General features: G+C 45.7%; 1 protein-coding gene across 5 annotated transcripts in view; it reads left to right on the top strand.

The window, feature by feature from the left end:
• The first annotated feature begins 350 nt into the window (after nt 1-350).
• NRK (Nik related kinase) overlaps nt 351-15,670 on the top strand; it is a 109,378-nt gene continuing 94,058 nt past the window's right edge. For 2 of the 5 annotated variants that reach the window (XR_012044798.1, XM_072877265.1), the window contains exons 1-2: nt 354-788; nt 5,591-5,656. Coding sequence is in view for 4 of the 5 variants with exons in the window: in XM_072877265.1 (XP_072733366.1) it covers nt 732-788; nt 5,591-5,656 (123 nt within the window). In the remaining variant the exon portion in view is untranslated. Of the gene's footprint in view, nt 789-5,590; nt 5,657-15,670 lie in introns of all 5 variants that reach the window. The other 3 variants (XM_072877266.1, XM_072877264.1, XM_072877263.1) reach the window with 3 other exon arrangements.

The raw sequence follows: 15,670 nt of genomic DNA, 5'->3' as shown, positions 1-15,670 counted from the left end.
TGGGTTCCCCCGGGTCTGAGGCTGCTCCGGCCACCCCGACAGCTGAGCTCGGTGCTGCAGGCAGCGTTGCCGTCACCTCCGTGGGCTCCCACTTGCACCGCTTGCTTGTTATTTGCAGCTCGTATTTGTCACCGTAGGGAAGGGGCCGGGAGGGCTAGGGGCGTTTGTCCGCATTCCTCGTCTTTTTTTTTTTTCTTTTTTTCCTTTTTTAATGCAGTTTGTTGGGGGTTTTGAGGCGTGCTGGGGTGCTCTGTCACGGCCGCTGTAGTTTCCTCCAGCCCCGCGGCACGCACTGCGCTCCGGCCGGGCGGACGCGCGCGTGGGGCGGCGCGTGCACACGCCGGCTCACCGGGAGCACGCGCGCGGAGGGGGGCGCGTGCAGCCCCCCGCCACATGCGCGCGCGTGGGGGGAGCGCGTGGCGGCCGCCCCCGCCGGCGGCAGGTGGCCCCGACCCCCGCCGGCACGGCGCGGCACGTCACGTCACTTCCTCGCAAAGTTTTCCCGAGGAACCGTCTCCGCGAAAGTTGCCGGCGGCGCGGCCCGGCCCGCGGCTGCCTCCGCGCCCGCCGAGCGGGGAGGGCTTTCCGGCCGGGCGGGCGGGCATGCCCGCCTTCCTGCGCTGGCCGGGGCACGGCCGGGCCGCCGCGGGCCGCCCGCGGGACCGTTAGCTCGGGGCGGCGGGGCGCCGCTGACGGCCGGCCCGCGGGGCTGCGCGCCTCGGCCGAGCGCCATGGCCCGGGACTGCGCCGCCCGCAGCCTGGACGGCATCGACCTGGCGGCGCTGCGGGTAAGGAGGGGCGGCGGGGGGGCGTCCCGCGGGGGGCCCCCTTCGTCCCCGCCGTCGCGGGCGCCCTCCGGGCGGTGAACCCCCCCCCCCCACCCCCGGCGCTCGGGGCCGCTCCCGGCCGCCGCACCCTCGCCGTGGGGCGTGCGAGGGCTTCGCCCGACTTCCCCCCCCCCCCTTCTCTGAGGGGACTTCGCTCCGCCGCGCGTGGGGAGAGGCGCCGGCGCTGCGGGGTGCCTGGGCGTGCGGCGGCCGTGGCGCAGCCGTGCCCGCGACGCCGGCTGCGTGCCTGCCGGCGCGGCCGGGGAGAGCAGGGCGCTGCGGTGCGGCGGCTGTCCCAGAAGCAGGCTGCGGGGCGGGGGCTGCGCTGGTGCGGCTGGGTGGAAGGCCCCCGGGATGAGCGGAGCTGCGCTGCTCTCCGCAGCCCCGAGCTCGCCCTGCCCTGTTGCGTGCAGGCTCGGGAGGTCGCGTTCCCTTCGCTGGCGAGACCGTCCCACGGGAGCGCTGCTCTGCTCTGCTCTGCCCTGCCGGGAGTGCTTCGCCGGGGAGGTTCGTTCCCCTCCCAAGAGAATGAATAATTCCTGCTGACCTTCCTGAGGGTGATGTGAATGCTGTGAAGCTGTGGAGAGAAAACAAATGAGAAATGAGGATTTTCTGGAAGAAAATATGTGTGGGGGGGTTTTGGCTTTTGTGGTTTTTTGTTGAGGTTTGGGCTTTTTTTTTTTTTTTTTCTTTTTCCCCAAAGCTAAAGAAGTCAGCATTCACCTAGTTTGCTGTGAACTTTTATCATTATGCTCTCGCGTTTTTTAGGTTTTTAACATAATCCAAACTTCGGCCGCATTAAAAGCCACACTGTTAGTGGTTCACGTCCACAACCAGTTGACAGGGTTGTGTATGATGCCCCTTAGTTCCACTTTGCTTTTTTACATAGAAGCTGACCACCTGTCAACCCTGTCCAACCAAGGCAGTGTTTTTCTGGGGCACTCTCCGCAGAAGAGGGAAGAGTTCAGTTGTGGCAAAAAGCAGTCAGCCCCAGACAGTGAAACCAAAGCAAGATACTTTCTAAAAATACCAGGGAAAAAAAAAGGGCTGGGAGAAGCCTTTGCAATAATCACATGGTGAGGAGGGTGTTCCAGGCCAGAGGCAGAAAGAAGAAAGGCAGCAGAGACAGTAGGGTTTGTGAAGATGGCACAAGGCTCCTGGCTAGGCAAGCAGAAGTTTAACCTGGCTCAGCTCAGGGGAGTAAGACAAAATAAAGGAAGTTCTTCTTTAGAGCTTTAGCAGATGAATCTTATCTGCTTAAATAAATGATAAGAAACCAGTCTTAAGTTTGAAAAAGAGTAGTACTGCAAAGCAGACAGCAGGCTTTGTGTCAAGACTGTCCAGTGCAGAAACCTCAAAGAGGCTGTAAGCACGGCAAGTTTCAGCCTTGACAGGGGAAGGGACGAATTTGTCTTTGCAGAGGAAACCTTTTCAGCACGTCAGCAGCCTTAGTTTGGGGTTTGTGCTTAGCCAGAAATGGAAGGTGGGTGAGACTGGGCTGTAGAAATTATGTGAAGACAGGTGCTTTACCTTTGCCTTGGCTTGGGTGTTCCTGGGGCCAGCGGGAGCTGCCTGGCGCTGTGCTCCCCCAACCTCGCTGCAGTCGGGGGGAGGCACGACTGTGATTGGGGTCGTTTTCAAACTGCACAAGCTGGCCTTGCTCCGCTCCAAATGGGTGCTCGCCAGGACTTTCCCCTTTTCCTGGAAAGAGGTGGTTTGGGCTGTAGTTTCCAAATGTTGCGGGAGCGTCGTCAGGGTTCATCAGGGCAGTCAGATGGTTAAAAAGCCTCTGATCTCTGCATTACATGCTGAGGTGCAGAGGCCCTGTAGAAGAACTTGAGCTTCAGACACCTCTGTCTTGTTTAGCTGCAGAGATTGTGAAAAGTGCGTTTCGGTTGGGCTCTTGCTGCCTGCGTTGTTTTTCATTCTGCCTTGCAGAGGAGATGGATGTGGCCTGGGTGCCTGTGGGTCAGCAGTCTTGCTCTTGCCTTTTGCGTACTCTGCAGATGACTTGCAGGAAAGCAAGAAGGCCACCATATGGTACAGTGCATTACAGTAATTAACCTGAAAGTGATGAATGTTCAGGCCAGGATTTTGGCGTCTGTCAAAGTGAACCTAGCAATTTGGCAGGGGCTGGCTGGTGAAGGGTTATGTGGACCACAGGGCTTAAATGGTAGCTGAGAGGAAGCACTACATCAAAGATGACACCTAACTCCAAAATAATTAAGAAGTTGGCCCATTGAGAAGAATGCCAGCGAACGATGCAGTGCTGATATCCAAGCAATCAAGGGCAATCCAAGGACCAAAGTCAGAGCCCAGATTAATATCCTTTATTACTCTTAACAAGGCTCAGTTCACTACGGTGTCCTGATGAAGAGAGATGGCCAAGTATTTTGGCTGCACTCAGCTGCGGGGGCTTGAGACATTAATGCTCAATTGGCTAGCAAGGACAGGGTAGGATTTTTGCTATATTAAAGTTAATGCTAACATGTATTTAGATAATTGTTTGGTTTCTTCCTAGAGTGTCTGAAACCTTTAGAAGCAAGCTATTAGGATGTTAAATCAGAAAGAAATTGATTGGAGGGAGAGAGAGAAGCTGATTTTGAGGCACATTAAATTATTATGTTTACATAATAAAGAGAAGAAGAGGAAGACAGAGCATGTATTTAGGTGAGAGGGACAGTTGCAAACTCCAAGTTGAAAATGCAGTTTAGGTTCCTCTAGGTTTCCGTGCACTATGAACACCTCTTAATTCAGCAGTGCTACTTTCTGCAGAAGAGGTGTGGAAATGGGGTGCTGCTCGTGCTTCCTGCGGAGGAGTACAGTAGGTATTGTGCGTGGAGGCCCTTGTCTGGGAGAGTTCCCCAGAAAGCCGCCGTGCATTTTACTGCACGGACCATGTGCAACCCAAGGCACAGCTCTGTGGGAAGGTCACACGTGAGGCAGAGGTTTGTAGCACCCACCTGTTGCTTTAGCAGTGGCAATGGATTGTTGCTGCCTTCAGCTCTGCTGAAGCAAAATGCGTGGCTCGTTTATATCCAAGACTAGTGGAAATGAAAAATGAAGAAATGAGAAGGAAGCAAAGCACTTTACAAAGAACCTAACGTTGCAAGCGTTCTTATGCCTGTGCTTAGCTCCATACAGTATGGTCCCATTAATTGCCTTTTGTGTGAGGGATTTTGGAATTGGGGTTGAAGTCTAGAAGGCCATGCCTTGCTACCTTGTCTTAAAAATAAGAGACAGAAAAGAAATGACACAGACTGGCCTGTGCGTGGGTCAAAAGTAAGTGATCTGGTTTATGCATTGTTAATTAGCTTAAAAAAAAAAAAAAAAAGTCTTGTGAGGTTGACAATCCAGGAAGTATAAGATTAAAACTCATTTAACTTAAAGGCAAAACCAAATTAATTTATTAGTACTTTCAATTGTGGATGTTTGTGCTGTGTTGCTCTGACGGTGAAAGCTCTTGCTATTTATCATGACAGTTGTGCCAGTAAAGGCAGAATCTGCTCAGAAAAAAAACCTGTATGTTTCCACTGGGATTTTGCCTAAGTAAATGTTTCCATATCAGATATGAAGAAAACATTATTTATATTAAAAAAATAGCATGTGAGTGGAGAAGTAGCTTGATACCTTAAAAAAAGGATGTTTTGCAACCAGGGTCACAGAAATTGTACTTTTGAGATAAACTTTTTCTGTACCACATCCCTCACAGTACCAATAGGCATCAACTGACATGACAGATTGCCGAAACAGATGTGGTAAAACTGACACATGGAGTTAATAATATTTTATATAAATCTCTCAATGATATCATCCCAAGAAATGAGCTGACTGATAAATGGTTCAGCCAGAAACCAAGAAACTGGTCTCTTGAGTTCTTCATGTTTTTATATAAATCTCTCAAGTGGGTTTTAACTGAAGCAACAGATTTCTTAATGTGCTCAGTCATGCAGGAGCAAACATTTACTTGCCCGTGCCTTGCAACAAGATGGTCTTCCTATATCTGAAAGGCTGCAGCATCTCGTTATTGGAGAAAGACATCTGCTGCAGTGGTTGGTTTTAGAGCAACGGGTGCTAAACCAGTAGCACAGAAGTTGGCTCATGTGATATGGGACACTGATCACCTGAATCTTTCATGTCAATTAACAGCAGTCTAGTTTGGGTTCAAAGCCAAGACTTCAATACATCAGTCAAATTCACCTTGTTATGTTTGCAAAGCAGGACAATTGAGCATTCTCAGCCTACCTGTAGTGTTGATTGCCTGGGATGATGCATTTGCCTTTTGTAAGGTAGTTGGGCTCAGGTGCTTATTACAGTATTTTTTTCAAGTCTATTATTTAGGTTCTTTCCTTTGTTAAATGGCTAGTGCTAAGTGTTTCATAGCAGAAGACAGCAGCTCAACCTCTAGGCTAGCTCAGTGTTTTAAGGCTTAGGAAGTCTGGAGTTTATTCCTTATTCTGCCGCTAAGCTGAATCTGTGGAATTCTTGTATTCTTCACACATCTCTATTTGTTGTATCTGCCATATTGCGATGCTACAAATCTTCACAGAGTTGTTTTGTGTATAGAGTTTTGAGCAACTTGACTGAAAACTTTAATATTGATGTATTTCTTATACTGTTATTTGTCTGTTTCTCCTTTAGTGTGTAATACAGATCATTAGGAGATGTGCCACAGACGTTTTCATTTTGATTGTGTACAGTTATGCTCCATTATGAAGTGCTTGCTTTGCTGCAAATAATGTTATTTCTTCTGCTTTTTGCAGGACCCTGCGGGAATATTTGAACTGGTGCAGGTTGTTGGAAATGGGACATACGGACAAGTCTATAAGGTTTGGATGCCTCTTTAACTTATGATGCTGTTCTTGATAAAGCTGTTTTTCCTAAAGCAGAAATGAGCACCATTTTAGAAGGTGGACAATATTGTTCCAGTAATAGACTGTTTTATCTTGCTGTCTTTTCTGTGTAATGCAAAATGGTGTCATTTGTGAAACTCTGTGCCCCTTCCTTCTGCCTTGTGTTCATGTCTCTTTGCTGCCACAGGTCAGAGAAGTGTGTTGGCTTTCGTACTGACTTCCCTCTGCCCTGTTTTTTTCTGTCCTGGGATTATTTTCTCTTCTTCAAAATTATTTAATAGGTGACTGGCACAAATTAACATCAATGATGGCTAAATTTGGCCTGGATTGTGTGAAGAGCTCAGCCAAGACTAAAACAGCAGTACTCTTCAAGACAGAGGTGTCAATTAACCCTGCTCTGCAGGCAGGCTGTGAAGTTTATTATTTCCGTTATTACCTTTGTCACTGTGATATCAAAGTAGAACTACCAGTCAAGAAACTACAGCAATTAAATGTTGTCTGCCATAACGTGCTATGTACACTATGCAATGCACACCTTTATTTAGTTATAAGAACTAGCCTAGAAAAGTGTTCTTTCACTGTGAAGCCTTTCCTAAGAATGATCTAAGAAGAGAAAATAGACGTGATAAAATAGGGAACCGAGTCTGTGTTGTTCCCATTTGGAGAAGGAAGACAGAGGAAGGAAAAGGCCGTGCTGCTGAACCCTTGGAGGTACATCAGAAGAGTAACGGTGCTGGAGGAAGTTGTCTGGTCTTGCTTCTCCCTCAGATCCCACGGCTGACAAGCTCCTGCATGAAGCGTCTTTTTATCGGTGCAGGCTCTTTCTGTGTTGATCCCCTATTGCAGGAAGAAATGCGAAGGGGGCCCCGATGCAGAAACGCGGGAGGACTGTTTGTCTTTCTCCGATTCCAGTGCATTGAATGCATGTTACATTTCTGCGTCCAACCTGTGGTGGCAGATCTGCTGTGATTGCATTTTGGTTTCCCTTTGAAGCTATAGATAACTCTTTCAAAGATTGTGGAAAATCCTCTGCAGAAGCAGTTCTGGGGAGTTTCTGCTTTCTCATACTACATTTTTTAAAGCTTATTTTTATGTCAGAAGCAGGATCTTTCTCATGTAACTCTTTGTTGCTGTGATTAAGTCTGTATTGTTTCTGAGATTTGTCATTCAGATACTGAGGTCAGTACTACTAAATTAAAAATAGAGGATCAGGGGTTCACATGGACAGATTAGAAGCCAGGAGACATTCATGGGTGCTGTTGTCAGTGTAATCACAGAGTTTTCTAGCTGTAAAAAGATCCTAAAGCTCCCAAATGGCCTCTGAAATAGTTGCCTTTCTTTTCATGCCTGGATTTATTTTATATTGAGAGATAAAAAATTTTGATCTAGTCATCTTTTAAGGATGTTGAGAGTGAATCAGCTGCTTAATCATGGCAGAAACGGGAAGGAGCAACATAGTTTGCTTCTCTGCTGCAAAAGAAAATGTTGTGAGCTATTGTGTGGTTCACTAGAATTTTAGTTGCCAAAATGTGTAAGAAATACTGACAATGACAATTAAAAATTGTACCCAAAGGCTGCGCTCCACTGAGCACGTGAGACACCAGGGTCTCACAACTCTGGGTAATGGGTGATTTAAATCTTGGCTCATTCTGCACTTGGACTAGCTGCAACATCTAAGCAAGGTGCTGAGGGACAGGGTCTTGTGAGGCTGAGGGTGCTGAGGGGAAGCTTTGTGCACATGCATCACGCGATGGAGAGATGCTGGACCGTGTGTAACCCTGGCTCTGTGCAAGCACACCCATAACAAAGGCTTTGTTCATATAAATACATGTGATCACTGAATGTAGGGTGTTTTGCTGAGGCTTGCTTCGGGGATGGAGCTGCTCTTTGCGGGAGGATGACAGTGGGCCACCAGCTGAAGAAGACAGATGATGACAGCTGAGGTGGACAAAGTGCATGCTCCAAACTGCAGGCAGTCAGCTTGGTCCCCGTTGTGAACAGTTTTCACACAGTCCAAAGCTCGGTGTGTTTGGGAATAATGTCTGCAGCAGATGCTGAGCACCAACTGAATGTACTCAGGTGGTATCTCCCTCGTGCTGGCCTTGCAACCAGAGCAAATGTCTGTTTTCCCTGAAGGAGGGCAGCTGCAATGGAACAACTGCTTCTGAAGTGACCATAAAAAGTTAGGCTATGGTATTCACTCTTCTTTTTCACTGCTTCACGTGTCCTTTGATCTATACCATGCTAGGACTGATGGAGTGAATTAGGGAACACTGGACTCATTTTGTAGTTTGTCTAGTATAGGCTTGTGGTCATAAATATCTAAGTTATAAAGTAATCTCAGTTATCCACATAACATACTCATGTCATTAGAGCACGTTTTTATTCTCCAGAGGTGTCAGAATCTTCCATACATTCGGAAATAGATACACATAGTAGTTTGCACCTAATCAAAGCAAAGCTTATTTCAGGCTAAATAAACTATGTCCAAGATTACTAAATTGCTTGGTTGGCTGTGAAGATGATTCATAAGGCTATATGTTTTAATATATGCAGCACCATAACAATGAAAATAAAATTTAGAGGATTCATCATTAGATTTGGAAAACAACGTTTAACAGATTTATTGAAGGAGAGTATTGTTCATACTGAGTTATTCCAGACCAGTTCCAGTTCAGTGTCTTTTTAAATGAAATGGAAGGGGTATAAATTGTACCCATGATAATGCTAGAGCTGTCTAGAAATGTTATAAAGTTGGGATTTGCATATAATAACTGACTAAAAGCTGGCAGATTTTTTGACAACTTATGAAGTAGTAGGATGTAAATATGCCAGTGCTGGCAACTTCAGCCTTTTGGAAAATATGAATTAGATATTAAAGAATCAGATGGTACCCAGAAGTCATGAGACTTAGGCTTCGTTATCTCTTGAAATGACAGATGAGTTTTTCAGTTAATTGCTGGCTTCCGGAAGCTGAAATCTGAGTAACAGCACTATGTAAGAGGCGATTCTGAATCATGTCATGGAAGGTGGTAGCAGAGCTACCTTACAGCTGCCGCCTTCTCTGAAGGCAGTTGGAAGTAGTGCATTTGCTGGTGGTTGGAGAAGTAATGAGTGTTTACTCTTTCATGCCTTTGTTTCCTGAACTTTGAAGTGCTGAAGGTCAGATTGTGTCCAGTCTCTGCACCATCTCTATTGAATGCATATGGGAAAGAGAAGTTTCTGAACTTCCCATGCACTGCTTTTTGCAAGGGCTATCCATCTTCCTGGGAACCCTCAAGGCCAGGGACCACAAAGACTGTGCAGGGGATGTGTGGGGATGCTCTCCAAAGTATGAGGGCCAGTGTTTTCGGGTGTTTTTAGAGCGGCTGATCAGCAGGGACCTTCAGACAGGGCAGAGCAATGTTTTGCATCGCATAACTGTCGGTGTCATCTGGGAGGAAGCAAGATTGCTGAAGGTGTCACCCGCAAGTTCTTGGGTTTTGCTTCCTCCCTGGGCTGCAGCCGCGCTGCCTTGGAACCCCTCTTACAGACTGCCTGGGGAAGCTTGAATCGAGTGTTGTTTGGGATCGCAGTAAAATTGCAGAAAACAATCTAGGAGGTTTATAAATACCATCTTTTTTTATTTGCCAGTAGTTGCTACATTGTTGTCACATGGTGTACTGTTAAAGGTGGTACCTTTGAAAGCATTGTGAAACTAACATCTGTGGCTATGTGGACTGCTCTTAGCATGCTTGAGGCCGTATCTTGCCATGTAGGTATGGCTGTCGAGACCTGACACTGTTGTGACTGGAATAATTCTTTGCCTTCTCCTGTTACCTCCAGAAATTTAATTATATGGATGCCTTGTTTTCCTTCCACGGTTGGACTCTATTGCTATGAAGAGCTGGATAGTGATTGTGTGTTACCCTTGATGTAGAACAGTTGTATCTTGGTCTGTGCTTGTGCATTTAGTAATAACTAAACTGTAAGTTTGGGGGGGGTGAAATACTTTTTTTTGCAAAGACTTCAGCTGTTAGTTTCATATTCTTTGAGTGGTGTGTCTTCAGTAGGAGCCTGTTAATGCATTTTCTATCTTAATTTTCAGTGCAGGGTCATTCTTCTAATGGGTGAAGGGGGAAGGGAGAGATGGGGCAACTGAAGGGGGTGCCATTTTTGAAGTATTTGGGTCAGACAATTGCTACTGAGCTCTGGAAGAGACTGTGGGACTCTGAGTTTATAGCTGCTTTGGCTTTTTAGCTGTCAAGATAAAGAGGAATTGCTCCTAATACTGCTCATTCAGCTGTGCTCTGAGAGTCCTCATCCTTCTAAAAAAGTTCTCATGGGCCAAATGAGCAGCATCTGTGCAATCTACTTGTTTTCTGATGTCGAGAGGCACCTGACTGGGGCTTTTGACTTCCTTTGTCTTAATGATGTGGATTAGCCCTCTCCTGGGGTCAGCATTTTTGAGTGGCCTAGGGGATGAGAGGTCGGTGTCTTTGGTGAGTTCCAGGGGTTGGTGTTTTTTGGAGTATGATCTTGCAGGCTGATGATAACATGACAGATTTGCAGCTGCTGTGTGTGCAAAAGGGTTGTATCTTTAATAGAGTCTGAGGGCACAGGGAACTTGAGAGAGGGGCTCTGGTTTGGGACTGTGAGAATCAAAAGGGAAGAAGCGGCTTCCTGGTAATGCAAGTGATGAAGACGAAGCAGTGCTGTTGCTGAGGCTTAGCAGAGGATGGAAGCAACTCTGCCTTCCATTAGTGGCTCTGCACAGCTAATATTTTTATTTCTATGTAGTCACATAAGACTGTGGATACAAAAAGGAAGCGGGTCTGAGTAAGGAAGTATTTTGGGTTTTTTTTTTTGTTTGGTGTGTTTTTTTTTTTAATACAGCTGCTTCTTGGCATTGAATCACGCTTCAGTTGTTGACGTGAGTTATGAGTTACTCTACTGTTGATGTACAGTGGCAGGAGTGTAGTGAAGCATAAATATGACTTTTCATATTAAACAATTTGAAAGTCTGCTAAGTTCTTCATAATTCATTTTATTGAATAACTGGCTGAAGTAAGTGAGACCAAGTTAGGAGGGGTGGGGGAAAGCAACATGGTTTTTTTGAGACTTGGTACTGCACGGAAAGAATCACAAGACCGTGCTAAGTTATGAAGTGTTAAAGTCTGTGGACTGTATTTAAAACCTTAATTGATGGTAGCACCTCAGGCAGTTACTGGAAGAAACATTACAGTTATGTTCAGTGCAATCCAGAAGGTGAACATGTATAAGCTGAAAACTTCAAAAACATCCCTTCTGGGGGTGGGTCAGAAGTAGCCACCTTCTGAAGAATGTGTCTCGGGGCTGAAATGCAATTTCAGAGTCTCCAAACTGCCACAAACAGAGACGTTAAAAATGTCATGTCATCTCAGGGTATTTTGTTATCATTTGTGGTCAGTTGCATTTTTCAAGCCAATCATAGCCTTCAAGGCACTGAGATTTTGATGAGTCAAGTAGGGAAATCAGTTGTTCTTTACAGAAATGACAAGATGCTACTTTCTGTTTCACTAGCAGTTGGTAGAACTGCTTGTTTGTCTATTAATTTTCTTTATTTGGGTTTTTAGTAGCATAGCTGATTATCTTGTCCACATGAAAAACTAGTTAATTATTGTAGGCAGCAGTGTATAAAGAAGTATTGCTGCAGTCTGCTGATGGAGTCAACAGCTCATTGTGTAGATCCTTCATTCAATAGTGCAAACAAATACTGGAGATTGTCTGCTAATCCTGGCAACAGGGATCTCTTTCAGGAATAAGTCTGAGCTTAATATGTGCTACTACCATTGTAATTAGATCTGAAGTGCTGTGGTGCTTATGAATGGGTTGCCTTGAAAGCTGAATGGATATGGCTGTAATATCATTAATACACTAGAGAGGCATGGTTTGGTGTTTCAGTATTTAGCTTCTTCATGCCTTTGATTTTTAATAACACCTGTGAGGTCCGCGTACTACTAGATGTGTTTCTTCCTCTTCTCTGTTGCCTGCAACTCATAAATACACTCTCTCGTATGTCTGCATGCTTTTCTTAAAGCTTCCACACCACCATGTCGGTCCTTTTCCTCCTTCATCAGAAAGGCTGTGGAGTTGGCAGCGCACCCTTGCAGCAATGAGGCAAACCATGCCTTGGGCTGCGTCAGCAAGAGTGTAGCAAGCAAATCAGGGGATGTGATTACTTCCCCCTGCTCTTGTTAGGCCACACGTGGAATATTGTGTTTCATCTTTGCTCCCCCAGTTAGGGGGTCCAGCAGAGGGCCACCAAAACATTTAGGGGGTTGAAGAACTTTACACATGAAGAAGGAAAGGCTGAAGGAATTGGATTATTTTCAACCTAGGGAAGAGAAGGCTGAGGGCAATCTACTCACAGTCTTCAAGTGCTTCAACAGTGGTTTGTATAGAGGAAGGAAGCACAGGGATGCACAGGACAAGAGGAACCAGGCGCAGGTTGCTCAGGGGAAATTCCGTTAGGATATAAGAGAAAAATGCTTCACCGTGAGAACAAGTCCACACTGGAATAGGTTTCCCAGGGTGCTGATGGAGTCAGCCTTGCTGGAAATATCCAAGGCTGTTTGACATTGTCTTGGGTAACCTAACTTAAGGCCCTTCTTTCAACAGAAGGTGGGACCATATGTTCCCAGAGGTCTTTTCCAATCTTGATTTGAATACAGGACTTTGAGTACAGGACATGTGAATCTCAGTGGATACAACATACCTACTATCAATCCAGTCTACTAGGTTGTGAATGACTGACTTGGAGAATACAAAAAAAAAGTAGGGGAAATGACTTTTTTTTAATTTGAAATATAGATACATAAAATAGGTACTGTATTGTGTGTATTTAGCTGTCAGAGCCAGGAGCATTTTTTTTGATACTGTGTGTGGGGTTTTTGTTTGTTTGTTTTAATCTTGGCTTCCCTGCTTATTTGCATGGCAATGCCAAACTATATTCAGCACTGGAATTTAAAATAATGGATCATACATGCGAAATTAATTAGCAAATTGTGAAGTCCTGGTTCTAGTTAGTGAATATTTCAGAGGAATTCAATTAAGATTCTTAAGTGTAGGCCTAGTTTATCAAAAATAGAAGAGTAAGGATGTGAAAAAACCTCTCAGCAGTGGAGTGCTTCTATACAATAAAGGCTCTTTGACTGAGCAGAGCAATGTACAATAATTAGATGTGCCATATCAGCCATTAGAGAATAGTAAAATCCTTGCAAATAATTTGTTGGCAGGCCTGCCACTTCCAGTTCCCCCGTGTTTTGGACCTGGATGTCCATATGGGAGAATGCAATGCATTTTCATCCTAAACTGGTGGCATTTTGAGCTCATGTTACATAACACTTCAGATGTTGGCATTGGGACATGCTATTTTGAAGGTAAGAGAACATGCTAAAAATGCACTGGTGGTAATATGAGCACAGTAGGAAATAGTTCAAGCTCTTAATTCCCCACTCAAGCGCGTTGCTACACTTTAAGCACCTCGCTAGCGACACTGATTTCAATACTCCTGACTGCTATGCAGCTCCCAGAATCATGCCTACATGAAGATATGCATCAGAGTGACAAGCGCTTTGCATGCCTGAGTTTTACAATACCTGACCTACTCAGAAGTATTTCATGGTATATGTTATCTCTTCTTCAAAATAAATCAGTGGGGTTGGGGGAAAACTTGTGAGAAATTGTCTATTTGCAGTCCAGAAAACCTCCCAGACATGTAATAAGCTATTGGAGTTAATGAATGAATGATAGGATATTACTTAATTTTAAACAGCAGAATTTAGTGTGTTGTTTCTAGGTGTTTGAGATGACTCCCATTGCAGGTTAGCTTTAGTAACTGTACCTTTTTCTGAATGGGTTGCAGAACTTCAGTGCCTTGCAAGCACACATCACTTTATCTCCGTGTCTCTGAGTCTGTCTTAAGCTCCATGTGAATGGTACTTTCCAGGTCTGCTTTAATCACCTGAAGGATGCATGTACGTTTTTTGAATGCCCCTCTTTGGTACCTCTGGGCTATAGCTAGTAGAGCATAATAAAAGGAATGTGTCAGTTGGTTTCCTAAAAATATTGATAGCCTGCTTGTCCTTTATTATTATTGTTATGTGTATTTCATGGACTTATGCAGCATTTGGTGCCTTAAACTTGGCAGTGTGATGAATTGGTCTAAAGAACTGTGTGGAGTGTGTGCTGCTCTTCTGTCCTTTCCCATTGTCTGCATAGACAAGACGTCACCATTGTCTTCACCAGCAGTAAAAATTCTTTTAAGTTTCATGCCCAGTCTTCAGGTGTTTTTTTCATAAGAATGTGTTTGAATTTGTTTATACCTGGGGAACCCATACTTTTGTACAAGAATCATCTGTAATAGTGCTTTACAGTTTGCTCTTCAAGTATTCAAGTTCGTTATGTTGAGCCAAATATTTAAGTCCTGCAGGATGAGATTTTGAGGATCAAAAGATAGTTTCTGGGATATGTTTTAGAAATCCAAATTGTGATCCTGTTCTGAAGAAGGCTTTTTACTTATGTGTTGAGTGGGATCTCTAGTAATCGTGTAGCAGTAGTGCTTTGTTGCAGGTGTCTCTGGAAAATCCAGCAGCAGAAATGTCAGTCCACAAAGAGGCAAATTCTCCTGCTGAGGTCTGTAATGGATCGATATTTTCCATGGGTTGGACGTAGTGCAGCATGTCCAGCATGCAGAGGCCAGCGATTGTGCATAGTGGGACTGTTGCAAAGCTGTTCACTTCAGCTCCTATTTCACTTTAGCTCTGAAATCTCCTGCTAGGGTGTTTGCTGCATTGGTGCTGTGACCATGAGCTTGGACCTGGCTGAACTCCGTCCTATCTCCGATTTCCCCATCCTCACCTTTTTGTGTCTTCCCCAGTACCTGATCAGTCTCTCTGGTGGGTTTTTCTCCTCTAAGTAGAATAGATGTCTGTGTGCTTGAACTGCAAAATGCATCTATAGTTCATTCTGCCCTCAGTTAAATATCTTCACTACAGAGGTGAGCTTGCATTAACTCCTCCTAGTCAGTCTGGCCTGTGTGAGAGCAGGCATGTCATGAAATAACACTCTAAGAAGCAATTGTATCAGCAGCTGTTGAGTTGTAGTTGTAGAGATGTAACTTTTGCCCTGTGAAGGCCATCCAGCAGCAGTTAAAAGCACTACCATGCTTGTGCAAGAAAGGTTTCGTATGTGCTCGGTACTTGAGCTTAGGGCAGCGCTTGGGATAGGACTGGAGCTAACTTGTGGCAGTAGGAAGCCCTTTATTGTGTTGCCTTTCTGGAGTAAACAGAAGTAAATAGCGTTTAAGAATTGGTTTTGTTGGTTATTCAGGTGAAATCATGAGCCTGGTAATTTGCTGTCCTGCAAACCACATGCTGATTTATGTCTGTGTAAAGGTTGCCCAGAAGTCTGCCAAGTCAGGCAGCGAGACTTTTAGCACTGGGGATGGGAAGTGCTGAAACATGAAGGATGTTCCCACAGCTTTACCCTGGCATGGTCCACTGCCGTGGACAATTGCCACAGCTCCTCTTCCGCACTCTCTGAATTACCCCACAAGTAGCAGAGGCCAGCACCGCGCGGACCGTCAGCTACATGAGGTGCGGGGCGTAGGAGCAGAGGGGTGGTTAGGACAGCCAGCCAACAGAGCTGGCAGCACAGCCGGTGCCACTAACAGCATGGTCTTTGTGCTTGCTGCTGGGAAGAGCTCCTCCAGAGAGCACGTCTCGTGCCGTCTCCCGGTGCCGTGCGGGTTCACGCAGGGCTCTGTGACGATGCTGCTGTGAGTTTCTTGGGGCATCACAGCTCCGGTGCTCTGGAGGAAAGCAGCGTTTGGCCCAGCCGCGATCTTCCTGCTGCCTTGAAAGCTGAGCGTGGCTGGGTCTGGTGGTAGCACACAGCTGTCCAGACTGCAGCTGCCTGGAGGGACAGCAGCAAAATCTGATGGGACAATTGTTGATCCTACCCTTCCAA

This window comes from Ciconia boyciana, chromosome 12 (assembly GCF_034638445.1).
Source record: "Ciconia boyciana chromosome 12, ASM3463844v1, whole genome shotgun sequence".
Lineage (NCBI taxonomy): Eukaryota > Metazoa > Chordata > Aves > Ciconiiformes > Ciconiidae > Ciconia > Ciconia boyciana.
The sequence above is the reverse complement of the archived record's forward strand: the minus strand, read 5'-3'. Positions and strand labels throughout refer to the sequence as shown.